This window comes from Canis lupus, chromosome 2 (assembly GCF_048164855.1).
Source record: "Canis lupus baileyi chromosome 2, mCanLup2.hap1, whole genome shotgun sequence".
NCBI classification, from domain to species: domain Eukaryota; kingdom Metazoa; phylum Chordata; class Mammalia; order Carnivora; family Canidae; genus Canis; species Canis lupus.
In genome coordinates, this window is record NC_132839.1 from 33,678,956 (window position 1) to 33,706,038 (window position 27,083).

The 27,083-nt window shown below is 44.9% G+C and overlaps 2 protein-coding genes across 11 annotated transcripts in view; both read left to right on the forward strand.

Moving 5' to 3' along the window:
• Window positions 1-8,653, forward strand: part of HERC2 (HECT and RLD domain containing E3 ubiquitin protein ligase 2) — a 243,305-nt gene extending 234,652 nt beyond the window's left edge. For all 10 annotated transcript variants that reach the window (XM_072795339.1, XM_072795287.1, XM_072795295.1 and 7 more), the window contains 7 exons: window positions 2,730-2,871; window positions 3,038-3,232; window positions 3,892-4,004; window positions 4,560-4,750; window positions 5,839-5,944; window positions 6,333-6,545; window positions 7,622-8,653. In XM_072795339.1, the coding sequence (XP_072651440.1) occupies window positions 2,730-2,871; window positions 3,038-3,232; window positions 3,892-4,004; window positions 4,560-4,750; window positions 5,839-5,944; window positions 6,333-6,545; window positions 7,622-7,894 (1,233 nt within the window). In that variant the 3' untranslated portion in view covers window positions 7,895-8,653. The remainder of the gene's footprint in view (window positions 1-2,729; window positions 2,872-3,037; window positions 3,233-3,891; window positions 4,005-4,559; window positions 4,751-5,838; window positions 5,945-6,332; window positions 6,546-7,621) is intronic.
• Window positions 8,654-15,903: 7,250 nt separating this feature from the next.
• OCA2 (OCA2 melanosomal transmembrane protein) overlaps window positions 15,904-27,083 on the forward strand; it is a 440,201-nt gene continuing 429,021 nt past the window's right edge. Inside the window, exon 1 of the mRNA XM_072795366.1 lies at window positions 15,904-16,039. The gene's annotated coding sequence lies outside the window, so the exon portion shown is untranslated. The remainder of the gene's footprint in view (window positions 16,040-27,083) is intronic.

A 27,083-nucleotide genomic window follows, 5' to 3' on the forward strand; every position in this document is an offset into this window, starting at 1 on the left:
GGTCTTCATATCTAGGGCTTTTGACATCATTGAGCTTGGTGACCTGGAACCCAGGTTAGGCATGCCTTTTCTGTCTTGATCTCATCTCAGATTTTGTACTCATCGTGTTTGGATACCTCTTTTCCTTCTCGTCTTTATGTTCCAGCATAGCACCTTGTATTACAAAAATGTTCAGTACGTGTTTGAAAAAATAGAATGGATAAAAGGATAAATTCATATTAGCATTTTTAAAAGGCACATAAACAACCTTCAGTGCAGCATGCCATGGCTGCTCCAGTTTACCCAGTGGCCCTCTGCTACCAGAGCTAAGTCCTCTTCAGTTCAGATTTCATATTTCCCTCCTAAAGCTAGAAAGATCTTCCACAAAGTTGGACATAGAATTGGCTTTTTTTTTTTTAAATAAAAAATAGAATACAGGGTGAGAGTGGGAGGTATTCCATGAATCCAAGTTAAATTCAAGATACCAGTTGATCCAGAAAAGTGTGTCAGCTTCCCCATGGCCACAGGTTGTTTCAGGCATCAGCTTTCTTCCATAGGGATGCCATTGTAGATATTCTCATACCATCTGTGCAAAGTGTTCTAGAGACACTAAAACATAGACATGTTCCTGGAGGTTTTTCTTTGTTTGATTATGATTTAGTTTTATAACAGAATCTGAAAATCATTGTACATAAATTTTTTTAATTTAAAATTTATTGCAGAATTATTGAGCATGTTCATTTCTGAAAATTTGGAAAATTCAGATTAAAGGCAGTTAAAATGATCTATATTCCTACAATCCAGAAGTAGCCACAGGTACACAGGTTCCTGTCTTTGTGCGGAGTCAGTTCTCATAGCCATTTAAATCCTTCGGAAGGATTAAGAACATCAGTCTCTGTTAATTGGTATTGAAATGGAGATGACGTGACAGTGAGAAGCTGGATCTGCGTCTTGTTTCTTATGGGTGGACACATCGGTCTTCCTTTCTTTAGCTTAGTTTCCCCCAGGGATATTCAGTACCTTAAAGAACTAGAGATTTAATTTAAATCACATTGGTGAACATACAGTCAAAACGTGTGGCACAGACAACATTTCATTCCATAGGAAACTATTGTCATTATTCATAAATCTTATTCATGATTATTTGTGTGTAAGAATTAGCTATTTAAACTCACCCTAGAATTTACTAAGAAGTTAAGGATTGTGGGATGCTTGGGGGGCTCAGTGGTTGAGTGCCTGCCTTCGGCCCAGGGTGTGATCCTGGAGTCTCAGGATTAAGTCCCATATCGGGCTCCCTGCATGGAGCCTGCTTCTCTTTGTGTGTCTCTGCCTATCTTTCTCTGTGTCTCTCATGAATAAATAAATAAAATCTTTAAAGAAAAAAAGGATTGTGAGAGTTCAGCTGTAGGAGACAACAGAAAAGTACATTATTATGAACATTTTTTCCTTTAACTTTTCAGTTTGCCATTATTTTAGACAGCTTCTCAGGTTATTCTTTTTTATTTATTTATTTTATTTTTTTTTTATTTATGATAGTCACAGAGAGAGAAAGAGAGAGAGGTAGAGACATAGGCAGAGGGAGAAGCAGGCTCCATGCACCGGGAGCCCGATGTGGGATTCGATCCCGGGTCTCCAGGATCGCGCCCTGGGCCAAAGGTAGGCGCTAAACCGCTGCGCCACCCAGGGATCCCATTCTCAGGTTATTCTGAAGCACTGTATAGCCTACAAAACTGTAGGGTTACTGAGTCCATACCAGGTGAGGGCCTTGAGTGTTCTTTGTTTGAAAATCTTAGCTTAGGATGAAAAATACAGGTAGGAAAAGTGATTGTACTTGGGGGAGATGCAGTGACCACAAGGGTTGGAGTAGGATACATGCAGATGAGTAAGAAGAGTGAGGAAATTCTGCTCTGGCTGAGATGGTGTTTCTAGGTTTGGTCTCAGCCATTTGGTTTGAAGCTCAGAGTGCTGATAGTCTGTGAAGGAGGGCTGCTTTTGGAGTTCCTGGCATCTTATTCATGGAGGCCAAGGCAGTATGTTAAAGTGATTAGCTATGGTTAAAGTTATGAAGTGCGGGGATGAATCATATTGTAGTTACCACATGGGCTGCCACTACACTGTGAATGGCCAGCTGAGGTCTGTGATTTCTTGAGGGAATATTTACTTAAACACAACCAGACTTGAGGGGTGCTGTGCTGTGGCAACATGCTGCATGCATTCAGGTGAGCAGGGGCCATACCTCCTATGATTATAGCAGAGTTTCCATTGGCACAGCTGTTCAGCAGGCATCCTGTGTATGAGTCCTGAGCAGATAAACATACGGTGTCAAGTGAGGGGAAAAGAATGTGAGACCAGTCTTTGAGGTTCTCAGAGGGTTTGTGTTCCAGAAGTGAGGGACATGAGGTGCCTCAAGGGAGGCTTCATAGAGAAATGAGGCTTAGCCTAGAAGCTCTTCAATCTTGTAGAGGTGTTACCTGTGGTTTTTGCTTTGTTCTGTTGAGAAATTGCAGCGGCATCTGAATGCTGCTGTCTGTGGGCTCCTCCCATGACAGCTCTTCAGGTCCAGCAGCATGTGCTAGCTGGACTTCTACCCTGGTGACCAGGGTAGAAGAATAAAGGGTAACAGAGGGTGAGTGGCTATAGGGCTTATTGTTGCCATTGGTGTCCCAGGACTGGTTACCTGTCGAAGACAGTTAGCTGTGTGCTTTCTTCCACTGCAGCTGTTTCATATTTATTTCTTTTCTCCTCTCTAGGTCAAACGTTCAAGGAGTAAAGGTGGCCTCGCAGGGCCTGATGGGACCAAGTCTGTCTTTGGGCAGATGTGTGCTAAGATGAGCTCATTTAGTCCTGACAGCCTCCTCCTCCCTCACCGTGTCTGGAAAGTCAAGTTTGTGGGTGAGAACTTGTATGCACTCATGGGCCTGTGGTCCTGAGGGTTGGCAGTCTGAGCCCATAGAGTAGTGAAGTGGGCATTAGAGGGAGAGCTGAAAAGGCCATCTAGCTGCACCCTGCAGGGCTTTGCTGGCATGACTATGAGTTGCTGACTCTTCCTTCCCTCAAGGTGAATCTGTGGATGACTGTGGCGGTGGCTATAGTGAGTCCATAGCCGAGATCTGTGAAGAACTGCAGAATGGACTCACTCCGCTTCTGATCGTGACGCCCAATGGGAGAGACGAGTCAGGGGCCAACCGAGACTGCTACCTGTTCAGCCCAGCTGCCAGGGCGCCTGTGCACACCAACATGTTCCGCTTTCTGGGTGGGCCTTCTTGCATGGTCATGATGCCTCAGCTATGTGGCTGTGTGTGCCCTCTTAACTTAATGTCTATTCTGTCTTGAGAATAACAGATATTTTGAGTATTTGGTTTTAGGTTTTCAGTGTGCAGCCACAGGGACATGCCAAGACTAACCATCAGTGAGCAGCTGGGTGGTAAGGGCCAGAAAGTATCTTTGACACTCAGAAGATCTGAAATACCGTGTTTCTGCAGTTTAAATGTATCTGAAACTTGAGATCAGACCTGAGGGGGTTTTGGTAGTTGGTCAGTTTCTCCCTCCTGTTCCATAAATATCTGTGCTGGGTGCTCCTTTGCCTCTCCAGGTACTGTACCCACCTTGCTTAAGAAACCCCATCTGTTTGTTTTGCCTTGATCTTATCTCAGATTGGGGAATCTCAGGAATGGGCATTGGTCTCTCTGTGGCCTTATACCTATTGGTAGGAAGAGGAAAAGTTAAAAACTAGGCCCATAGGAACAAAAGGAAACAAAGAATTTAGAATAGGACAAAATGTTTTGAGGATGGACCTGTCTCCATGAATTTGAGTAGCACTGGTTTAGAGGCCCAGTGTAGAGCTAGTGTCTGGTGTTGATGTTTTATCATTGATTTCAAGTATCTCCTGTTACTTGTGCCTTGAATGAACAGGTGTGTTACTGGGCATTGCTATCCGGACTGGGAGTCCCCTGAGCCTCAACCTGGCCGAGCCTGTTTGGAAGCAGCTGGCTGGGATGAGCCTTACCATTGCAGACCTCAGCGAGGTAACCACCAGGAACGCAGGGATGGGGAAGTGTGACACCTAGACTACTTCCCAGTAGCAAAGAAGGTCTGTGGATATAAGGCCAGTTTGCTTCTACAACTTGATAGACCATCTATTTGTGGTGTTTTGCAACTTGAAATCTTGTCAGATAAGAGAGTTCACCAGTTTTCCTATGGAGGAGCAGAGCTTGCGAGTGGCTGGGTGGTGGCTTGGTTTTCACGTGGAGAGACTTGACTGGTTGACCACACCCAGCATCTTCCCTGTGGCCATCCTCCCTTGGTACCATGATTGTAGGATGGGATTTGTCTCCAACCAGTGGCTGTGAGGACTTCCTTGAATTATAGGCTCTTTTCTCAGCTCCTCCCTAGGTGAAGTACCTTCTCACTGCTGGTCTCTTTTATTTCCTGGCATGTATAATGAATGCACCAATAGCCTTAAGGTATGCTCAGTGCAGACTGAGATCCCCTTATGGCTGAACATCTCAAGTGTGAACTGCAGTCAGAGGTGTGTGGTAAGGACTCTGACAATATACGGACTCCCTACTTTCCCTTAAAAGGTTGATAAAGATTTTATCCCTGGACTCATGTACATCCGTGACAATGAAGCCACATCAGAGGAGTTTGAGGCCATGAGCCTGCCCTTTACTGTGCCAAGTGCAAGTGGCCAGGACATCCAGCTGAGCTCCAAGTACACACACATCACCCTGGACAACCGTGCAGAGTATGTCCGGCTGGCAATAAACTACAGGTATGTGGTCATCTGCCCTCCATTGTTTTGATTCAGTAAATAGCAAAAATAGGAAATAGTTTGCTTGGATGGCTGCATTTTTCAGAAATACCTTACAGTAAAATGCTGATGGACTTAGTTCCAATCACTACTGATCTGTAGTCATCAAAGCTTATTTTGTAATCCGAGTCAGAGTAGTTATTCTTGCCTGAGATTCCTGACTCTGACTAGAAAACCAAGGTGATAGAATTGTCCTGTTTTGGGAGCTGTCCCGGCAGAAGTCACAAGACCTGTGGGTGCCCCTCTGTGGTCTGAGCTCTCCTGGGCAGCACTGTGTTACCTGCCTGGCCCTCACACCAGCGAGCTGCATGGTTGCTGTGTGGCAGGTCAGCAGCACCACAAATATAGCTTCTGCTACTCATTGCTGCTTCCACCACCATTACAGGTCCATACAGTGGACCTTGTCTCCAGAAGCACCTGGCCAGGTGTTGTGGTGAGACTGCACATTGGGTGGACTTTGCTTGCTGAGTTCTGGTTGTGGGTGGTCCCAGCAAGTGTGCTGTGCTGTCCCTCTGTGTTCATTTCTGCCTTGTGCCCTAACTCTCCTGTCATGAGGGCCCTAAATGCAGTATCTGTTTCCAGAGGGTTCTTACTGTGGGTGCTGTGGAGCCTGGTTCTCTGATGATGCACATCTAATTCTGGCTCCCTCCTAGGTATGCAATAAGTATTAGAATTGTGGGATGCCTGGGTGGCTCAGTGGTTTAGTGCCTGCCTTTGGCCCAGGGTGTGATCATGGAGTCCTGGGGTCAAGTCCTACATGGGGCTTCCCGTGGGAAGTCTGCTTCCCTTTCTCTCTCTCTCTCTCTCTCTCTCTCTCTCTCTCTCATGAATAAATAAATAAAATCTTTAAAAAAAAATTGTGTCTTGGAAGCTGTACGTAGTTTTGAGGATTATCTTCTATGTACCAGTGTAGGTAAACTTGGTGAGAAGTTTCGTGATGCCATCTTTATAAGATACATGCTGTGATCATCTGTGTGTAAGGCTTGGTATGAGCAGGACAAGATCTACGTTACCAAAGATAGAAATGTAAAGTGAGTTTTTTCTTTCAGACTCCATGAATTTGATGAGCAGGTGGCTGCTGTTCGGGAGGGAATGGCCCGAGTTGTGCCTGTCCCCCTTCTTTCTCTGTTTACCGGATATGAATTGGAGACAATGGTATGCCCCTGAGTGCTACTGCCCTGGACTGCCTTTTGCAGATTAAGCCACCAAATCAGTGCCACTAATTAATTTCTTGGTTAAATCTTACACTTAATTTACATCTGAAATATGCTCATGCCTGTTAAGTGAAGTGAAAACATGTTTGAAAAGTGGATGTTTCCTGCTTGCCTCCTCCCTCCCTCGAAACCCCCCCATCCTGGACCAGAGTGGAACACAGGGTCAGGTAACACGTCCACCTGAACACATGGAACCTGTCCTCGCAGTCATCCACTCTGGCTCTCACCCACATCCTGCCCCAAACAGTCCTTGGTAGAAAGAATGATTGACTGTATGGAATTAAAAAGTCAAAAATGTCAGCCGGCTTTGACAGTGTGCCCTCCTGCAGGTGTGTGGGAGCCCGGATATCCCCCTGCATCTCTTAAAGTCAGTGGCAACATACAAAGGGATCGAGCCTTCTGCATCCCTGATCCAGTGGTTCTGGGAGGTGATGGAGTCCTTCTCAAACACAGAGCGTTCCCTCTTCCTTCGCTTTGTGTGGGGCCGGACGAGATTGCCTAGGACCATCGCCGACTTCCGGGGCAGAGACTTTGTCATCCAGGTGCGGTTGTGGGGGCATGCTCCTTGCACATGATCTTGCAGCAGATTGGAAATTGGGACGCTTGTGTTAGGTGGTTTTTCCTTCTTCCTGGAAATAATAAAAAGCACGCCCAACTTTGATTTGATTGCTCAAGATTTTATATTTATAGGTCTTAGGTCTCACTTTCTACTTCTGGAAAATTAATCCGGCCACCACCAAAAGATACTGCTATTATGTCAGCGTATTTGAGATTTTGCACACACGTGTCATTTAAAGCATATATTTGATTCTCTGGTGAAATTAGGTAAATTACGTAATATTGCTTACTGAGAAAAATAAGAGCACCCATCAGATTGAGAACAAGAGTTTTGCTTTGAGTTCTAACTCTGGTCCAATGGTCAAAAACAGGCTTGGTTTATCTGCTGAGTCATGGGGTGAAGTGTCTCAACCTCCCTCTCCCTCCTCTATCCTGAGGCATCACGTGTGACTTTCCAGGTAGCAATACTGTGGTGATGGAGGACTTCCTTGGAGGGGCAGATTGGGTGGAGAGTCCATTCTCCCTGCATGCTTGAACATATTTAGGAATGGGCTCCTTCCTGAGCACAGCCTGACTTCAATCTCTGACTGGGGTTGCAATAGTGGTCGTTTGTCAGAGAGATCTTTGAGAGCAACATGTAGGTTTTCTCTCCAAAAGTAGGTAATTCCTGGGTTTCGTCCACAATTCTTGTTGGCTTCATAGTGTCTTACCTGTAGTAGTTGAAAAGGGGCTAGTGGGTTCAAGAATTCCCCATGTGAGTGTGTGCTGAGCCTGCATCCTCTGCCTGCCTTGTGCCAGGCCCTGTTCACAGCACTGATTTGTCAAAAGTAATTGCCACTGTAACCAATTGCTACTTTTGACTATAAGTCCTAGGAATTACTGAGTTGCTCCTTTTAATTTATAAAATTGGCTAGAGTATTTGTTTTCTGATACTTTGTTATTCTTAGTCAAATATGATTTTTGTGAGAATCAAGAATCTAATGAACCTAATAAAATAGATCACAGCTTTACCTGTTCTTATACATAGTCTCTGATTATTTAACATTTTTTTCATTAATAGGTATTGGATAAATACAACCCTCCTGATCACTTCCTTCCTGAGTCCTACACCTGCTTCTTTTTGCTGAAGTTGCCTAGGTACTCCTGTAAGCAGGTACTGGAAGAGAAACTGAAATATGCCATCCACTTTTGCAAATCGATAGACACAGATGATTATGCTCGCATAGCCCTTACGGGAGAACCAGCTGCTGATGATAGCAGTGATGACTCAGAGAATGAGGATGTGGATTCATTTGCTTCAGACTCTACGCAGGATTATTTAACAGGACACTGAGATGGAGAAATGCCATTCTTCAAGACACCAGGAGACTAAGCAAGGAGGCAGAGTACTGCAGTTTAGACTGCAGGAGGTAGTATGTTTGATGAGAAATATTAGGTCTCTAAAATGCATGGGGGTGGGCAGGGAGACTGATCACTCATGATTGAACCATGAATGGAATAATGATTGGAAAATCAGCCTTCATGTGGGGCACTATGTGGACACTAACATTTATTTTTGAGACTTAAAAGGGTCTTCTCACCCATAAAATGCTGCATTACATGTAGGACTTCTGTGTTTACTACAATATGTAAATGTTTATATAAATACTGGATTGCAGCATTCCCAAAGTGAATAAAAAGCCTTTTTACTTGTGGGTGCAATAGATTGTGTCTTTTTTCTTTTTTCTTCTTTCCAAGTGTTGTGCATTGTGTTGATTGTACATTGGAAATACTGTGTAATGATTAAATCGTATTATAAATATTTCGATTAATATTACCCTGAATTTGTTTATTAAAAGTTTTTTTGAACATTAAATGATCAGTATTACTTGAATGCATCCATAGGTTATTTTAACCAAAACCAAAACTGAAACAAAAAGGCCATTGGTCTCCCTCTTCTCCCCAGGTGCACATTTTAACATATATGGTATGTAACTTGAATTGAGGCCTTTCTGTGAGCAGTATCTATCATAGAAAGTGTACTATATATAATGTTTATGTTCTGTATATCCCTAAAATTTAAATCCCTATGAATAAAACATCTGTCATAAAATTGTAAGCTGAATTTTCTTACCTGGTTAGATTAGCACTGGTGGATGTGCTACAGCCAAAAATTAGTCCTCGATAAGGCATTAGTTAAAGACGTTCCAAGCTAGTGCAGACTTTTTTTTTTTTTAAAAGATTTTATTTATTTATTCATGATAGACGGGGTGGGGGGGGGCAGAGACACAGGCAGAGAGAGAAGCAGGCTCCATGCAGGGAGCCTGACGCGGGACTCGATCCCGGGACTCCAGGGTCGTGTGCTGGGCCAAAGGCAGGCGCTAAACCGCCGAGCCACCCAGGGATCCCCTAGTGCAGACTTTTTTATTGCAAAAACCAAACTCACTGTGGTGATGAAGGAGGAATGGGCATTAAAAGAATGGGAAGGTTAAGGGGAGTGGCTGGCATGGGGAGCTGGGACCCGGAGCCTTCAGGGTCTGTTCCTCTGTCCTCCCCCCTCTGCCTGTCCTGGTTCCTGCCCCACTGGCCTGAGGTCAGGGGGATGTTTCTGGTCTTGTTGCCCATGAGGTAGGATTTGAGAGCTGCTTGTTCTAGTTTTGTGTGTATGGTAGGTTCTCAGCAAAGGAAAGAACTGAGAATAGGGTAGGAAATTTAGCCAACAGGTCTGGTGCACTAGAACTTAAGGTAAACTAGTTTGAGGCAAAAGGAGGTATTTTATGTTGGGAAACTGTTTCTTTATTCAGAGACACAATGTTTTGCATTAGATGACCAAAGTGAGGAAGTTTCTGGGAATTTATCCATGATCAAATTGGTGAATACCTAGATTAGTCTTTTATTTTTAACTCAGCTCAAAATCTCTATAATCTGCGAGGTGTTTTTTTTTTTTTTTTAATTGCCAACCTTTCTGTTGTCAGCTTTTGCTGCATAACAAACTTCCCCAAAGTTTGGTGGCATACAGGATGCAGCATTTATTTCTCTCATGCATCTGGCCTGGCTAGTCTTGGCTGAATGGCTCAAGACAATGGGTTAGGCAGGGCTCGGCTTTACAAGCCTTTCTGACTACCTAGGGCTAGAGAACAGATGAGGCCACATTCTGTGGGCTAACCCCAAACCAAGTGGGCTGACAAATGATTTTTGCTTCTAGAAGACCAGTTCTCAAAGTGTTGTTTGAGGACCCGTTGGTTTCCCTTTTGTGGTGTCTCATGAGGTCCTCCCTTTTCCAATTCTATATCTACATGAGGCCAAATTTATTTCATATCCTGCAGAAATGGGACTCCAGCTATCATAAACCAGATAATAAGGTTAATAAACATGTTAGTGCCATTCTTCTCACTAAATTTTTTTAGTTTTGGAAAATAATTTTTTAAAATAGTATTCTTGTTAATAAGTCACGGATTTGATGGGGCACCTGGGTGGTGCATTTGGTTAGGCGTCTGATTCTTGGTTTTGGCTCAGGTTGTGGAAGTTGGTATACTCCATTGTTCAGATTCCAAGTAAAAACTTAGGAGCTGGGATTGGCTTCCTTGAGCATGTCTCAGCCCTGGGACTGTGCTGACTGTAGAGGTTGTGTGGTGGGGTAGCCCCTGCTCCATCACTTGTCCCATGACCTCAGGAGTGACTGCTAGCTCTGTGTTGTTGCGGGACACTGGACTGAGTCTGACAGGTCCACTTCTGGAAGACACATTTCACCTTCTACAAATGGCAGCACTCACCCCAGTGGCTGTTTGAGTACTAGAGAATGTGGAGGCAGTACCTGGCTGACAGGTGTTCAACAATAAGCACTAAGGTGAGTTACTCATTTTTATCAGCATGCAATACTGCCCAGCCATCAAGGTATGTTGGAGAGAGCTTCCTGAGTCCATGTATGTGTAAACCGTCTTGACTTGCAAAACTAGCCAAGATACTTTCATCTGGGGACAGTGGAGGAGAAGAGAGAAGTCTGAGATATGGGCAAGTGGGCTTTCACATGCTAGCTGTTTGCATGTAGGGCCAAGCGCTGGGGTCGGGACCTCCTGCACATTGGATCTACAGGCCTGGGCAGGTAGGGAACATGGAATAGGAGACCCCTGGGGCTTCAGTCTGCTCTGTGGACTGGGGTCTTCTGACCCTTCTTAGCTCTTAATCTCAGTACAGCACCAATAAGGCTGATTAATCACTCCTTTTTTTATACGCAAATACTTCATAACAAGGTTCTTTGCTGGGACATGTCTCTTAGAAATCCTGATAGGCTCAGTAAGAGGGCTATGAACCCTGGGCATGGAGAGGCTGGGGACACACAGCTCCATCTGTGAGTGTGTCCATCCTGGGAGGCAAGGCTCTGCCCTGCCAGAGCTTCAGGGTGCCAGACAGGCTGCCTGGGGCTCATGCAGGCACTCGGGACCTCAGGAATAGGCCAGGAGGGATTACAAACTCCCACCATAATAGCCTTAGGCCCTTCTAACCACAGGGCCACCCACAGGGAAGTTCTCTGCCCCTTTGCAGATCTGAAAGGGAGTCCATGACTGTGGCTCACCATCCCCTGGCTAGGCAGCCTGGCACTACTCTAAGAAGGCATAAGAGGATGTCCCAGTGCTGTCATCACTCCCTGGCTGCAGGCTGCATGGGGTGGGTCCCAGAGATGTCTGCCTGAGTACAGGAACATGGAAGCATAGGAGGTTTGAGAACTGGTTCCACCAGCTCTGCCACATGGCAGGGTCTTTTGGTCCGTGGATAGGTGAGCTCTGCTGTGCGCAGTATATACCACATACTGTAAATTCTGCCATCAGGCCTCCTGTGCTTGGTCTTGTGGGCATTGCTGTGACCCGATCCCAGCTTTGCACTCTGCTGTGCATGTGCATCCCCTAAGGAGGCCTCAGTACCCAGTTGGCTTGGATGGAAAGAGGCCCTTGGAAGGAGCATGATTTCTCAAAGCAGTAACGCCCCAGTCTCCCTGCAGAGCACAGGAAAACTTGTAGTTGACATACTGGTACTACAGGAGCTGGCACAGGTACAGGACCCTGGGCATTGCCCCCCTTGCCTTACCAGGGCTGGAGTGGGCTCAACCTACTGCTGGTGGGGAGCCTCAGGGACACGGTCCTCATGGGTGAGTAGGTGTGAGGAGGTGTGCCCCAGGGAACCCTGGCTGGTGGGCCCCACCCCAATCACTTTTCAAAGATTTTTTTCCCCCATATACAATGGAATCTACATAGTGAATTTTCTCTAGCTCATTACATTAAAAAAATAGACATTTATTAGAGCAATTTTATATTTGTAGCAAAATTAAGCAGAAGGTCCAGAGATTTCCCTTATACCTCTTGTTCCCACACAGGCATAGCCCCCACCAGAGTGGAAAATTTGTTGCAATTGATGTATTTATCATCATAGTCTCACACAGAATAGTTTTACTATTTTAAAAACCTTTACTATTTTAAAAACACAGTGCTCTGTGTACTTTTCCTCTCTCCCCAAAACTCTTGATCTTTTTTTTTTTGTCTCCGCAGTTTTGCCTTTTCCAGAATGCCATGTTGGAATCTTTTTAGATTGGTTTCTTTCACTTAGCAATGAATTTAAGGTTCCTTCATGTCTTTTCATGACTTGATAGTTCACATTTTTTAGTGCTGAATAGTATTCCATTGTCTGTATAGTCCATTGACTGACTATACTACAGTTTGTTTATGCATTCATACACTGGGGGATATCCTGGTTCCTTCCAAGTTTTGGCAATTATGAATAAAGCTGCTATAAATATCTGTGTGCAGGTTTTTGTATACATAAGTTTTGAACTCACTTGGGTAAATAGCAAGGAATGCAATTGCTGGATTATATGATGAGAGTGTGTTTAGTTTTGTGAGAAACTGCCAAATTGCCTTCCAAAGCAGCTGTACCATTTTGCATTCTCACCAGCGATGAGAGTTCCTATTGTTCCGCAGCTGATGACATTTGAAACTGCCTTTAAAGTGCAGACTTGAAGGCCAGAAATCCTCCTATGGTTTGCATCATGCCTTCATTGTTCCCTCTGTGGCAATTTTGAACATGGCTCTAATGTTCTTTGGCATTTTTCTCATCAAGAACCATCAAGTTCTTTTTCCCACACCAAGATGTGTGTTTCCCATCAAGACCCTTTGAACCTGGCCTCTGTGACTACTTAACCAATGGAGTGTGATGGAAGTGACATCTGCCAGGCCTGGGTATAGGGCTGAAGGAAATGGTGGCTTCCAATTCCTGTCCCTTGGGCCTCAGCTACCATACTGCAAGGAAGTCCAAGAATTAGGGAAGAAGCCACGTGGCAGGGCAGGACACCTGATGCTTCCACTCCCCAGTCTCAAGTTGCTTCTTCCAACTTAACTCTTTCCATGGTGCTGGAGTTCCAGACTCACAGTATCTGGGAGCATGATAAAATGGTTGGTATTTTTGCCACTAAACTTGGGGTGGTTTGTTACTTAGCAGTAGATAAAGGGAACCTACGTGAGTCTGCATTTGATTTTTCTCTCTCAGGTCACTCAGCTGCGCTAAGAGACAGAAGAAAGATGCCTTAGTTGTCTGCCCAGTGTCCCCTCTCCTGCATCTCCTAGGGGCCAGTGCAGAGGCTGGGCTGAGTTGAACCATCTGTGGGCAGCAGTGGGTGAACAGAATATATAGTGTATGCAGTCAGAGCAGGCAAAGGCTGGTGGCCAAAGAGGCCTGCAGAGTGGGAGATCACAAGGACCCCTGAGAGAAGGTGGGATTTTCAAAGGGTAGCTGCAGACAGATTTCCTTGTGAAGTTGGGGTGGAGGACTGATGGAGATGGCTTTGAATCACATCTGTCTGTTGATAGAAGCCAGGGGCACTTCACTGGATCATCCACAAACATAAAATATGCATATCCACACATCTATATAAAACCTACCACTACTTATATAATGTAAGCAAAGGGATTTTATTACAGATATATCAATTTATATATTCAAGTACTATATACTTGAAAATAGCCACCTTTAGTATTTTATAACTGATGCTGCTTTTTGCTAAGAACATTTAGAAAGCCCCTATTCTGGAGTTTTCCTCAGGAATTTCCTAGGTCATCCAAGAAAAGTGTGACTTTATAGTTAGATTTTGGTGAAATCTTCCTGCCCAGCTCAGGAATCACCACATCATTTCTGAGACTGCCCCAGTCACTTCTGACTGAAGGAATTCAGAACCTTTCCATGGTACAGCACCAGCACCATGAATTATGTTGTAGGTTTTCAGTATCATTATCTGCATCCAATACTCATTCCTAACTGCCTAAATCCCTAATTGGACCTGACTTCAACAACCAAGATGTTGGGTTGGCAGTGACTAGAGATGTAGAGCTTGAAACTTGGTCCGGCGTGGAACCCTGCTCTGTGTGGGCTGGGACATGTAGATGCCAATCCCTGGCAGGTGGGATTTCTTCCATAACTTAGGCTACATGAACCTATTCCTGGAGCAGGGGTAGTTGATCCCATCACAAGCATTTAACAGCTACATAAAGAACATGGAGCTTGTGATGAAGAAGGAAGAAGGAAGCATGCAGTCAGCCCTGCTGGCCAGGCTGAATCAACAGGTAAATATTAGTAACACAGGCATTAGGTGCTATATGTTTGGCCATAGTTGCCCTCTATGTGCTTCATGATCCTCCTTTGTACCTGTTGACCTGCACACCAAGGCTCCCCAGGTGTGGATGCTATTCTGTAAGGATGACAGCAACCCAGGAACTTCCAACCATTTAAGGTCCCTGTACCTTCATTATCTGGGCCACCTGTGACACTTTCTATCCTGTATTGGTGTTTCTTGAGGTGTTAGAGAAGTATGCTCAGGCTCAAGGATGAGCATGGATGCATCAGCATTTCTGCCGTGGTCACAGGCTCCACAGTACCCTGCCCCACATGGATGGAGTCCCCAGGCACAGCACACGTGAGTTGTGTCCACACATGACATGCATAGTAATCCAATGTGTGGTGTCTCAAATGCTGTACTGAAACTTATCTCAGACAACGTGGGCTTTCTAGTGGTCGTGGCTAACCCCAGGCCTGCAGTGCAGCAGTGTCCACGTTGCTCCAGGAGGTCCAGAGGTCCTTTAGACCTTTGTACCCGCTCCTGGGTAACCTGACCACACCCTGTCCTTTGCAACGGGCTTGTTATAAAGTCTATGCCTCCCAAATATCTAGCATAGCCAGACTCCACAAAGAAACAATTCTCCCAGAAAGATTTATAGAGATATTTCCCAGAACTTCTTGGGTTTGTCTGCTACGTGGTGGAGGACCTAGGAGCCTCTGAATTCTTGCCAATCCTTAGGCAGTGATTGTGGGGCTAAGGCCCACTTGGGCTGCCTGGCCCAATGCAGGCCTGTGTGTCTGTGTCTGTGTGTAGCTTATGTGTTCGTGCTTCTGTATGTCTGCGCATGTGTGTTGGTATGTGTGTATTTATGTGTCTCTCTATGTGCTGTTTGTATTTCTGTGTGTGTCCCTGTTTCTGTGTGTGGTTAATGTGTCCATAGTGTATGCATGTGGCATGTGTGTGTCTGTGTTTGCATATTCTGTTCTGTGTGTGTGTCTGTGTGTGCCTGTCTTAGCTTGTGCGTGTCGGTTGTAGTTTATGTTATCTATGTGTGTGTGTCTGTTTAGTTTATGTGCCTGTGTGTCTGTGTGTCCGTGCATGTGTGTGTCTCTGTTTATGTCTCTTTGTGTGTGCTGTCTGAGAGGAGGAGAGCTTTCCAGTGTTACATGTCCAGAAACGTAACACTGGCCGCAGCCCTGGGCTGGAGAGGGAACAGGCCATGAGAAAATGCTGCTTGGGTTTATCAGCAATATCTGAAAACTCTTAAAATGCAGAAGAGAAAAAAGGCAAAATGTTCACTCAGGGAATGAGGGTGGTTCAGCGGTTGGGCAGCTGCCTTTGGCCCAGGTCGTGGTCCCGGGTCCTGGGATCAAGTCCTGCTTTGGGCTCCCCGCAGGGAGCCTGCTTCTCCCTCTGCCTGTGGCTCTGCCTCTCTTTGTGTCTCTGTGTCATGAATAAATAAAATTAAAAAAAAAGAAAATATTCAGTCAGTTTACATTTTCCAATTCCTGCTCCCAGGGAACCACCTGTGACCAGGCCAGGCAATGGGCACAGCGTCTGGCCTTTCCGTGAGGGCCTTGCTCTGGCAGCAGCTCCCAGGGAGGGAGCCCCTCCCCTCCGCAGGCCCTTATCGACCCCGCGGGTGGCCCGAGGTGCCGTCAGGGGCGTGGCCGAGCTGGGGGCGTGGCCGAGCGGGGGCGTGGCCGAGCGGGGGCGTGGCCGAGCGGGCCCGCCGCGCTCCAGGCCGCCCCGCCCGCTGCCCGCTCCCCGCTGCCCGCTGCCCGCGCGCGGAGCTTCTCGCAACCCCGCTTTCCGCTCAGCGGTCGCGTTGCGGAGCGGTCGGTGTGGACCGTGCGGCTGCGGTTCTGGAGGAGGATCGAGGGTGCAGGCCGGTGGGGAGAGGTGAGGCGCCGAGCCGTGTGCTCCGGGGAGCAGCTGGTGTGCGGTGTGCCTCGACGGGAGGCGAGCGCGTCGGTGGGAAGGTGGGCGGCTGCAGTGTGAGCTCCTCCGGGTCCGACGCGGTGGCTCCGACAGGCAGGCTCCCGACCCCCGGCCCCTCACCCCGGACGGGCCGCGCCGCCCTGAGCGCAGCGTGGACGTCTGCCCGGGCGGCCTGAGCCCCAGCGCTGGGCTCACACGTGAGCGCGAGTCAGGCGTCCCCGGTGGAATGCGCCGCGGTGGGGGGTGCGGGTGGGGGTGGGGGTGGGGGTGTATGTTACACCACAACCCGCAGGGCCCATTTCGCGCAGGCCGCGCACACTGGAAGGGTGGACTTAATGTCCGAGCTCCTTCCACGGACATGGACATTGAGCACAAGCTTCGCTGAGGGTGGACGTTTCCGTGCCTGCAGACCAGGCCTGGACCAGGGGCGCTGCAGGGGCCTGGCATCGCACCACAGACGCCTGGCTGCCCGAGAAGCCCCCGGGTGGCCCTCCGAGCACCGACCTCAGGATGCGACAAGGCCACAAAATGCAGTGACTCCGAGGAAGAGCAAACAGGAGGCTGTTCTCAGTTGTGGGCAGCCTAGGTCATGCCATCCCTGAGGTTGGCATATAGGGGTGGCACACAGTTTGCTTCCGAGACTCCAAGTCCCCTGGGACAGGACCTGTGGGGGCTGCGAATCCGAATGCTTCTGGTGGTACCAGCTCTCATAATTGCTAATGAGGATTATATCTCATTAAAAACAAGAGAGGTGAAAGTTTTAGAGAAACTGTAAAGGACTACACAGAAAATGCTTGTTATGGCAATTTAGTTTACAAACACTTGAGTGCAGTTGTTCATATCAGATGTAAAGTGAAACTGATTTAGGGCCATAAGTTTTACTATACTGATGAAAAGCAAATACTGATACTGTACTGACCTTTGAGAAGGTCAGGACGCCTTTGAAGTTAGCTGAGGTCTGAGGAATTGTGGAGGTAAGGAAAGCTCTGGCTGGAGGTTCAGCAGTGCCCACACCTGGGACTCCTGGGAAAGGTTTTAAGCTAGAGGAAATCACAGTGCGATGTGTATTTTGGAAAGATCACTGTGGTTGGGTGGTAGCTAGCTGAGTCTGGCCCACTGAGAGGTGGCTGCAGAACCAGGGTCAGGGGGCACTTCATGGTAAAGGGTCTGTAGGGTGAGAACAGCCCTCAGGCTCTGGGTTTGTGATGGGTGCATCTAGACGGATGGTGGGACTAGTCACAGGCCTTGAGAAAGGGCCAGAAGTAGCCTGAGACCTCCACAGAGGCAGCCGAGCACCTCTGAGACATCAGGGGAGACAAGGAGGAAGCTGCACATAGTGATCTGGGCTGCAGAGGGGAGCTGGGGGCATCGCCTGCCCACCAGAGAGATCTAAGCCTCTTGGGAAAGGAGAGAGGAGTAAGGCCTTTTAACTTTGGGGCATGGGGGGCCGTGGGGTGTGGTGGGGAGGAGTTAGACGTGCAGTGGAGACACAAAAGGCCAGAAAAGGGTAAGGATTACATAGAGGCTTGAAGGCTCAGGGGAGATGACCAGCAGAGGAGGGACTAGCCACTGTGCAGCATCTTTCCTATGTAAATAGAAGAAGAGACCCCCACAAACCAGGTCTCTCTGGTTAGCTCCTGTGGGCAGCTTTCCCATGCCTCCTACCCCCATTTCTGCCCCGCACCCTTGGAGAGTAGGCTACTTTCATCCAGTCGCCAATGCTACCGGAGTGGCCCAGGCCCGCATGAAGTGGAGCCCAACGTGGTGGCCTCTCTGGCCACTCAGTGGTGAGGTCACTGCTCTGGCCGCACCGCTATGGGTTGAGTGCCCCAGCCTGCTGTGCCCTGCGAAGCAGGAGTCACGCTGCACAGAGACGACAGTGAGGACTAGCCCCAGCACAGGTCTGTTTTCTGAGGGGCAAAGGATAGTTTCAAATTGGTTTGCATGGAGGATGAAAGTCAACAGCACAGCAATAAGGGAATAAGGGGAACAGCCTGAGATGCAGGTAGAAGAGATGGCCTCTCCCCAGAGTGTAGGCTGGTAGCTGGGCCTGCTGTGAGAGCGGGGGTCCTGCCAAGGGCAGGAGGTGGCCCAGGGCGGCCCAGTTCCCGCCTGCAGCAGGGACAGCATCGCCCCTGGAGGCCCCTTGGGCATGCTCCTGAGTATAGCCCACTCGTCACCTTCCCTGGGCACAGCACAAGAAGGGCACCTCTCCTCACAGGCTCAGTCAGAGACTGTTTAACACGAGAGCATAAAAGGGATTACAAACAATGCTGTTGGGTTGAAAATTCTAGAATCTTCTACTCAAATTCATGTGTTGCAAATCCCATCTGAAAGGATATTGGGTTAGACTGTGCTGTCCTGGTGTGGGGTGGAGGCACAGCCCACTCTACTACTCACAGCAGAGACACATCTGTCTTTTCACTGGTGACCCCTGGGGCTGGCCTGTGCTGGCCTCCTCGCCCAGGGCCCGTGCCTATCCCTTCCCAGGCTTCATCAACTAGAAAAAGTGCAATGGACTCAGACACCACTGACAGAGCCACACCCCTGCAGACACAGCCGCTCCCTGCGGAGACAGCCCCCTGGACAGCTCTGATCTGACTGTGAGGCTTTGGGCCTGAGCAGGGCTTCACGTGGAAAGGAATATTCAATGACTGGAGTGTTTTTTTAGGACCTTAGACTGTCCACAAGAGGAAAGGATTAACTTGGAGCAATTTCTGTTTAATAACAAGATTTTCACAGCAGCCAATATACATCTTTCTTTTTCTCTTTTCATTATTGATGTCGAGTGATTAAAGAACTTGAAGAAAAATGTTCTTAAAATTTATGAAGGTACTATATTCCAAACGATGTATATTGCTGCTGCTGATTTATGCACTACTGCAAAACCAACGTGTCGGTCTTCATTCAGTAATTCCATTTGTCTAATTGGCATGTCAGTGCAGGGGAAGGCACCAAATCCTCAGGACAAGAGGCAATGGAGTAGATCTAAAAGATAGTTATTTAAGTACAGCTTGCTGGGCTGAGGGGCACCGAGAACAGGTTCCTGGGACCCCAGTGGTACTCATGCTTCCTGTCCCTCAAGCCTCCGCCAGCGCATTTGCACCAAACCTTAGCTCTGCTCCATAAATGCCAGCAAACTCTATTATGCCCACAAAACCCCAGCCAAGTTCTGCTGTCAAGAGCCATCAGGAGGGGTGGGGGTGCCCAGGCCTGGCTTTAGCATCTGGGAACACACCTTATGGATCCCCTTTGTAATATCTCAATTGTCCCAGTCATCCCCTCAGGTCAGAGCACCTAACAACAGCTGCTGGACCACGTTGAGAAGGGCCCAGAATTCCATTCTGTCTCAGCAGGGGCAGGTCTCCTGCCTCTGTGCACTGAGCCCTGACCTTTGGGCACTCTTGTACCAAGAACCATCCTTCCATTGAGCCCACATCTGTGCTGTGGGCGCATCTGCAGGGGAAGCAGCAGGGCCAAACGCACAACCCAAAGCAGGGTTGGTGAGCTTCAGCTATGCCTTCAGGCATGATATGGGCAGGGTGTCAAGCCTGTCCTCCCTTGCAGGATGAGTCTATACGGGAGGGCCCTTGGAGGACCTGGAAGGATGGGGAAGTGCTGCTACAAGACTTCTGGGGAAGGAAACAGAGCCAGAGAACATACTCAGGACCAGGTAGAAAGAAAGGAGCATTCCGTGGGGTTTTATGTGTCAGCCATAATATGTTTTTTTCTTTTCTTTTCTAAAAATCTGTGAGAATTTGATCATTTTGGTATGAATCTTACTCAGAATGAAAGTCCTGGCTCAGTGATAGTGTAGGCCTGGCTGGCAGAGGGGCACTGCCTCTTCTTTGTGGAGTCTTAGGGGTGAGCCCTAGGTTTCTGTCTGCAGGTCAGACATACGGGACTCAGTGGGAAGAGACCAGGATGAGACTGTGGATCCAAGGGAAGTGCAGCCTCAGGTTAGAGTGCTGGGGGCATTCCCAGAGGTTGGTCCATGGCCTAGGATGTTGGGAGAGTCCCCCTCAGAGGATGGACTGTGGCTTGGGATACCGGGGGGCATTCCTAGAGGATGAGTAGTGGTGTGAGGAGTTGGGGTCCCCAGAGGATAGACCGTGAGACTGGAGTGTTCCAGCCACCTGGTGAAAATTCATGAACAAGTGCAAGCAGGAGGATTTGGGATGTGTTGAGAAGAAATTATTAAGAAAGGTAAGGGAGAGAGACCTCGGGGTGAGCATAGCCCTTGTGAGCCTGAAAAGGTGGCCAGAAGGTGAGCTGAACAAGAGCAGAAGCATCGGGCACTGCTGAGCCAGGGGGCAGGAGGAGGCGGTGGGCAGGAGACTCAGCTCAGAGCTAGCTGGATCAAAAGATAGACCTCTCCAGAGAGTGGCCAATGTCTAAATTCAAGATTGAGCTCTTCTAGGGAGGGTGGGCCTAAGGTGAAGGCTGGGAAGAGTGGAAGGAGCCACCAAAGGAGAATGAGGAAGAGCTAGAGCCTCGGTGAGCCCTGAGACTAAAAGAGAGGGCAGTGCAGGGAAGGCCGCTGAGAACCTGAGAAAGGGCCAGAGCGTGGATATTATTAGAGATCACCCTGACTAGATTGTTTCCTATCAGGTTGGGGAGATACAAGGTTGGTTGAAGTGAATTCAAGAAAGGAGACATGAATACAGTAATTTTAAGAAGTTTTGCTATAAAGGACAAGAGAAAAATTGCATAGTGGCTGGAAAACTGAAGACAGAGAGGTTAAATTTTTTATTTTGAGGTAATTGTAGGTTTGCATGTTCCAGTTTCCTCCAATGGTAACATCTTGCAAAATTATGGTATGGTATCACAACAAGGATATACACATTGACACGGTCAAGAGAAAGAATTTCCATCACTGCATGGACCCCTCATGTAGCCTTTTACAGCCACACCCACGTCCCTTCTGCCTGCACCCCCTGCCTCACCCACAGCAACTGCTAATTAATATGTTTTCCATCTCTGTAACTTTGTTATTTCAAGAATGCTATCATACAGTGTATAACCTTTTGGGATTTGCTTTTCTTTTTCTCCACTCAGTGCTTTCACTCTGTAGAGCCATCCAAATTTCTGCATGTTTCACTAATTGTACCTTCCCAAGGATGAGTAGGATTCCGTGGTATATAGATGTACTATAGTTTGTTTAACCACTCATCCAGTGACATTTGGTTTGCTTCCAGTTTTGGACTACTATGGATAGAGCTTCTGTGAACATTCATGTATAGGTTTTTGTGTGAATGTTTCATTTATCTCCTGGCATGAATGTCCAGGAGGGCAGTTGCTAGGTTATATTGCTAGTTGTATGGTAGTTTTTAAAGAACCTGTCAAAGTGCTTTCTAGAGGGTTTATACTATATTTTATTTCCACTAGCACTGTGTGAGGGGTCCAGTATCTGTATCCTCTGCCAGCATTTGCTGTTGTCTCTATTTTCTTACTTTTATCTATTGTCATAGGTGTGTAGTGACATGTCATAATTATAGTTGTAATTTGCATTTCCCTAATGGCTAATGATGTCGAACATTTTCTCATGTGTTCATTTACTATCTGTATATCCTCCTAAGTGATTCTTCTTGTCTTTGCACGTTTTCTTATTTGATATTTGTTTAATTTTTCAATTTTTCTGGCAGCCCCAGTGGCGCAGCGGTTTAGCGCCACCTGCAGCCCAGGGCCTGATCCTGGAGACCCGGGATCGAGTCCCATGTCAGGCTCTCTGCATGGAGCCTGCTTCTCCCTCTGCCTGTGTCTCTGCCTCTCTCTCTCTCTCTCTGTATCTCTATGAATAAATAAATAAAATCTTTAAACAATTTTTTTCAATTTTTCTTACTGTTAAGTTTTGAGAATTCTTTATTATTATTTAGAAATCATTTTTAAACATTTCAATGTAGTTAACATACAGTGCTGTATTAGTTTTCTGTGTACAGCATAGTGATTTAACAATTCCATACATCATCCTGTGCTCATCATGACGGGTACACTCCTTAATCTTCATCACTTATTTCTCCCATCTCTGGTAACCATCAGCTTGTTTTCAATAGTTAAGAGTCTTTTTCTTATTCTCTCTTTCTCTCTCTTTCACCTTCGCTAATTTTTTTTTTGTTTCTTAAATTCCACATATGAGTGAAATTATATAGTATGTGTCTTTCTTAGACTGACTTTTTTCACTTAGCATATACTCTCTAGCTGCATTCATGTTCCAAATGGCAAGATTTCATTCTTTTTTTTTTATGGCTGGATAATCATTGTATATATACTACTTCTTTATCCATTCATCTATAGATGGACACTTTAGCTGCTTTCATAATTTGTCTATTATAAATACTGTTGCTATAAACAGTGGAGTGCATGTATCCCTTTGAATTAGTGTTTTTGTAGTTAATGTGATCACTGGATCTTAGGGTAGTTCTATTTTTAACTTTTTAAGGAAACTCCATACTGTTTTCCAGAGTTGTTGCACCAGTTTGCATTCCCACCAACAGCACAGGAGGGCTCCCCTCTGTCCACAGCCTCACCAATACTTATGGTTTCTTGTGTTGTTGATTTTAGTCATTCTGACAGGTGTGAGGTGATATCTTTTTTTGGGGGGGGGGAGAATTCTTTTTTTTAAAGATTTTATTTATTTATTCATTAGAGATGGAGAGAGAGAGAGAGAGAGAGAGAGAGAGAGACAGACAGAGGAGAAGCAGGTTCCATGCAGGAAGCCTGACGTGGGAATCAATCCTGGGACTCCAGGATCACGCCTTGGGCCAAAGGCAGGCGCCAAACCGCTTAGCCACCCCAGGATCTGTGAGGTGATATTTTATATTAATTTTGACTTTTATTTTCCTTATGATGAATAATGTTGAATGTCTTTTCACATGTCTGTTGGCTGTCTGGATGTCTTCTTTGGAAAAATGTCTGACCATTCCTTAACTGGATTATTAATTTTTTTAGTATTGAGTTTGTTAAGTGTTTTATAGATTTTGTATACTAACCCTTTATCAAATATGTCATTTACAAATATCTCCTCCCATTCCGTAGGTTGCCTTTTAGTTTTGTTGATTATTTCCTTTGCTGTGCAGAAGCTTTTTATTTTGATGTAGTCCCAATAGTTTATTTTTGCTTTCATTTTCCTTGTCTCAAGAGACATATCTAGAAAAATGTTGCTATAGCCTATGTCAGGGACATAACTGACTATGTTGTCTTCTAGGGTTTTTGTGGTTTAGGTCTCAAATTTAAATCTTTAGTCCATTTTGAATTTGTTTTTGTGTATGGTATAAGAAAGTGGTCTAGTTTCATTTTTTTGCATGTAGCTGACCAGTTTTCCCAACACCATTTGTTGAATAGACTTTTTCCCATTGCATATTCTTTCCTGGTTTGTCAAAGATTAATTGACCATAAAATTGTGGGCTTACTTCTAGGTTTTTTATTCTGTTCCATTTGTATATGTATCTGTTTTTGTGCCAGTACCATAGTGTTTTGATTACTATAGCTTTGTAAGATACCTTGAATTCTGGAATTGTGAGGCCTCCAGCTTTGCTTTTCTCTTTCAAAATTGCTATTTTGGGTCTTTTGTTTTTGTTTTTGTTTTTAGATTTTATTCATTTATTTATTCATGAGAGACACAGAGAGAGGCAGAGACACAGGCAGAGGGAGAAGCAGGCTTCTGTGTGGGGAGCCTGATGCGGGACTCACAACCTGAGCCAAAGGCAGACGCTCAACCATTGAGCCACTCAGGTGCCCTCTTTTATGATTCTGTATAAATTTTAGGATTATTTGTTCTAGCTCTGTGAAAAGTGCTATTGGTATTTGGATAAGGATTGCATTAAATCTGTAGATTGCTTTGAGTAGTATAGACATTGCAACAATGTTTATTCTAATCCATTAGCATGGAATGTCTTTCCATTTCTTTCTGTCATTTTCATTTCTTTTATCAGTATTTTATAGTTTTCAGAGAATAGGTCTTTCACCGCTGGTTAAATTTATTCCTAGGTATCTTACTATTTTTGGTACAATTGTTAATGGGAGTGATTCTTTGATTTCTCTTTCTTCTGCTTCATTATTGGTGTATAGAAAGGCTATAGATTTCTGCACATTGATTTTGTATCATATGACTTCACTGAATTCATTTTTCAGTTCTACTAGTCTTTTTGGTGAAGTCTTTAGGCTTATCTATAAGGAATACTATGTCATCTGCAAATAGTGAAAGTTTTACTTCTTCCTTACTGATCTGAAAGCGTCTTATTTCTTTTGTTGTCTGATTGCTGAGGCTAAGACTTCCAGTACTATGTTGAATACAAGTGGTGATACTTATTACTGACCTTAGGGAGAAAGCTCTCAGTTTTCCCCCATCGAGTATAATGTTTGCCGTGAGTTTTTCTTATATGACCTTAATATATTGAGGTATATTTCCTCTAAAACTACTTTGTTGAGGGTTTTTATCATGAATTGAGGTTGTACTTTGTCAAATGCTTTTTCTGAGTCTATTGAAATAATCATATGGTTTTTATCTTTTCTCTTATTGATGTGATGTATCACTTTGATTGATTTGCAAATACTCAATCACCCTTACATCCTGGGAATAAATCCTACTTGATCATGGTGAATGATTTTTTAAAAATGTATTGTTGGATTCTGTTTGCTAGTATTTTTTTGAGGATTTTTGCATCTATGTTCATCAGAGATATTGGCCTGTAGTTGTCTTTTTTTGTGGGGTCTTTATCTGGTTTTGGTGTCAGGATGATACTGGTCTCATAGGATGAGTTTGAAAGCTTTCCTTCCTCTTCTGTTTTTTGGAATGGTTTCAGAAGAATAGGTATTCTTCTTTAAATCTTTGGTAGAATTTGTCTATGAAGCCATGTGGTCCTAGACTTTTGCTTATTATTTTTTTTAGGGATTTTATTTATTCATGAAAGACACAGAGAGAAAGGCAGAGACATAGGCAGAGGGAGAAGCAGGCTCTAGGCAGGGAGCCTGATGTGGGGCGCGATCCTGAGACCGCGGATCATGCCCTGAGCCAGGGGCAGGTGTTCAACCACTGAGTCACCCAAGCATCCCTGCTTATTTATTTTTATTTTTATTTTTTAAAGATTTTATTTAATTATTCATGAGAGACACACAGAGAGAGGCAGAGACACAGGCAGAGGGAGAAGCAGGCTCCATGTGGGGAGCCCTATGTGGGACTCGATCCTGGGACTCCAGGATCATGCCCTGGGCTGAAGGCAGACACTAAACCACTGAGCCACCCAGGGATACCCTAGACTTTTATTTATTGAGAGTTTTGAAATTACGGATTCAATCTCTTGCTGGAACTGGTCTGTAGAAATTTTCTAGTTCTTCCTGCTTCAGTATTGGTAGGTTATATGTTTGTAGGAATTTATCCACTTTCTTCTAGGTTCTCCAGTGTATTGGCATATAGTTTTTCATAACACACTCTTAGAATTGCTTGTATATCTGTGGTGTTGGTTTTTATTTCTTTTTCTTCATTTGTTATTTTATTTATTCCTGTCCTTTTATTTTTTATTTTTTGTGTTGAGTCTGGCTAAATTTTTATGAATTCTGCTTATCTTTTTAAAGAACCAGCTGCTGGTTTCATTTATCTGTTCTATTTTTTTTTTTTTTTTTTTAGTTTCTATATCATTTCTTTCTGCTCTAATCCTTATTATTTTCTTCTTTCTGCTGGTTTGGGGTTTTGTTTGTTCTTCCTCTGGCTCCTTTAGGTGTAAGATTAGGTTGTTTATTTGAGATTATTTTTGCTTCTTCAAGTAGGCTTGTATTGCTATGAACGTGCCTCTTAGGACAAGTTTTGCTGCATTCTAAAGGTTTTGGATGTCATGTTTTTTGTTTTTTTTTTTCCATTTGTTTCTATGTACTTTTTGATTTTTTCTTTGCTTTCTTGGTTAACCTATGTTATTTAACCTCCATGTATTTGTGGTCTTTCCAGATTTTTTCTTGTGGTTGACTTCTAGTTTCATAGCATTGTGATCAGAAAAGGTGCATGGACCTCAATCTTATTGTGTTCGTTTAGGCCTGTTTTCTGGCTTAATATGTGATATATTCTGGAGAATGTTCTGTGTGCATCTGAAAAGAATCTGTATTCTTCTCTTTTAGGATGGAATGTTCTGAATATATCTGTTAGATCCATCTGTTCCACTGTGTCATTCAAGGCCATTGTTTCCTTATTGGTTTTCTCTTTAGATGATCTGTCCATTGATTTAAAAAAAAAAAAAAAGCCTTCTACCATTACTGTATTACTTGTTTTATGTATCTGGGTGCTCTAAAGTATCATGCCAAGTATTTACAATTGTTAGATCTTCTTGGTGGAGTATTCCATTTATAATTACATAGTGTCCTTCTTTGTCTGTTGTTAAGTATTTCTTTTAAATCTATTTTGCCCAATATAAATATTGCTACTCTGGCTTTCTTTTCACACCATTTGCATGATAAACATATCTTCATCCCTTCACTTTCAATCTGCAAGTGTCTTTAGGCCTAAAATGAGTCTCTTGTAGATAGTGTAGAGATAGGGCTTGTTTTTTCTATCCATTCTGTCTTTTTGATAGGAGCATTTAGACCATTTACATTCAAAGTAATTATTCATGGATATGTATTTATTGCCATTTTATTACTTGTTTTATGGTTGTTTCTGAAATTTTTCTCTGATCCTTTCTAATTTTTATAGTTTGCTGGTTTTCATTAATGATTTATCTGAATTTCTTTCTCTTTAATTCTTTCATATCTATTAGTGGTTTTTGATTTGTGGTTACCATTAGGTTTGTGTATAACATATTCTGCATAGAACAGTGTACATTAAGTTGATGGTCATTTAATTTGGAATCCATGTTCTTTACTTTTTCCCATGTTTTAGGTGTATGGTGTCATATTTTACATCCTTTTATTTTGTGAGTTCTTTGATTTTCTGCAGAAAGTTTTTAAACTGCTTTTGTGTTTGCTACTTTCATACTGTCACTTCTGATTTTTCCTTTTTGCTCAAAGAGTCCCCTTTAATATT